Below are 1392 nucleotides of genomic sequence, written 5' to 3' on the forward strand. Positions count from 1 at the left end.
AAGACTAGAACAATATTTGAAAAGGATCTTAAAATGAAAAAAAGCGTTTCATTATGAATCAATCAATTTTAACTTTTTCTGCAACCCCGGGGAGCCGGAGAAGAAGTTTTTTGCAAGATATGAATAAAAATCAATATTTAAATATTTATGTAAGACCAATGGATAAAAATAACAAACATGAAATATAATGGCTATCAACTTGCAAATCTTTAAGTTCTTTAAAACAGAATTATAAAATTCTTTAAGTTTTAAAAATTTAACAAAATAGAACTTAACAATATTACATACAATTTTAAAAATGTTGAAGTCGAACTTATTTTTAATTGCAAGTGATTAAATTCAAGTGATTGGATAGATATTTCTACTAAAAATGTGTAAAATTCCCGGTCAAAAAATAAATTCACTTTTTATTTCCCAGTTTTCTGTCCTTAAAAAATTTCCAGTTTCCGGATCCAGCGGCCACCCTGTTTTTTGTATTTTGAATTTGTATTATAGTTATGAAAAATGTTTCCTTTTTTAGATGCGGTGCCGCTCCATTGTCTCAAGAAATAGCGGAGACTGTTATGAAGCGTCTCAAGCTTCCTTTCATATGTAGTGGTTATGGAATGTCTGAGCTTACTATAACTGTAATAAATACTGCACAGAATCATAAAATAAATAGCATTGGAGTTCTTCAACCAGATGTTATAGGTATCATTTATTGAATTTTATTTGTTAAAAATATTCCGAAATCATTGCAGGTCGCTTTTTTTAACCTTGCTAAACAATTTACACTGAAAAAAAGGTTAGTTGGGCCAACTATTCAGTTTGTAAGATTTGGTACTGCTATTCTGTTAGTTGGGACAACTATTTACTTAGTTGCGGTTACTAACTGAATAGTCGCTACAACTAATGGAGTTGCTGTACCAACTAATACAATAGTAGTATCAACTAATAAAGCAGCAGTACTATATATTACTAACTAAATAGTTGGCTCAACTAACCATTTTTTTCAGTGTATCATATGAGGAAGGGTCAAAATTTGATTAAAGTGTCGATTAAAGTTACGGTCGGGTGCTCGCCCGTCCGTCCGACCGTCCGTCCGTCCATCGTACTTTTTTCAAATGAGGGCAAGTGAGAGGTGGGTACAGGAAATGATGAGGGGAAGTACTGAATGGGGTGTGTGGAAATGAGGGACGTGAGGGGAGGTGTGGAAGGGGATTTTATTGGGAGAGAGGAGAGTGAAAATAAGGGAGAGGAAGTGAGGGAAGTGAGGGTGGTAGGAGGGAAAGGCAGGGAAATGTGGAAAAGTGCCCTCGGTTCCCCTTCCATGACTTCCGCACCGCGTAGTTCCGCTCTTCTTATTTCCCCTCCCTCACTTCTCCTACTCAAAATAAAAATTTTATAAGATTA

General features: G+C 35.1%; 1 protein-coding gene across 1 annotated transcript in view; it reads left to right on the forward strand.

Annotated features, from left to right (window-relative positions):
• LOC117173797 overlaps window positions 1-1392 on the forward strand; it is a 70250-nt gene that overhangs the window by 63157 nt on the left and 5701 nt on the right. The window contains exon 10 of the mRNA XM_033362439.1: window positions 521-690. Within this exon, the coding sequence (XP_033218330.1) occupies window positions 521-690 (170 nt within the window). The remainder of the gene's footprint in view (window positions 1-520; window positions 691-1392) is intronic.

The sequence above is a fragment of the Belonocnema kinseyi genome, chromosome 5 (assembly GCF_010883055.1).
Source record: "Belonocnema kinseyi isolate 2016_QV_RU_SX_M_011 chromosome 5, B_treatae_v1, whole genome shotgun sequence".
NCBI lineage: Eukaryota > Metazoa > Arthropoda > Insecta > Hymenoptera > Cynipidae > Belonocnema > Belonocnema kinseyi.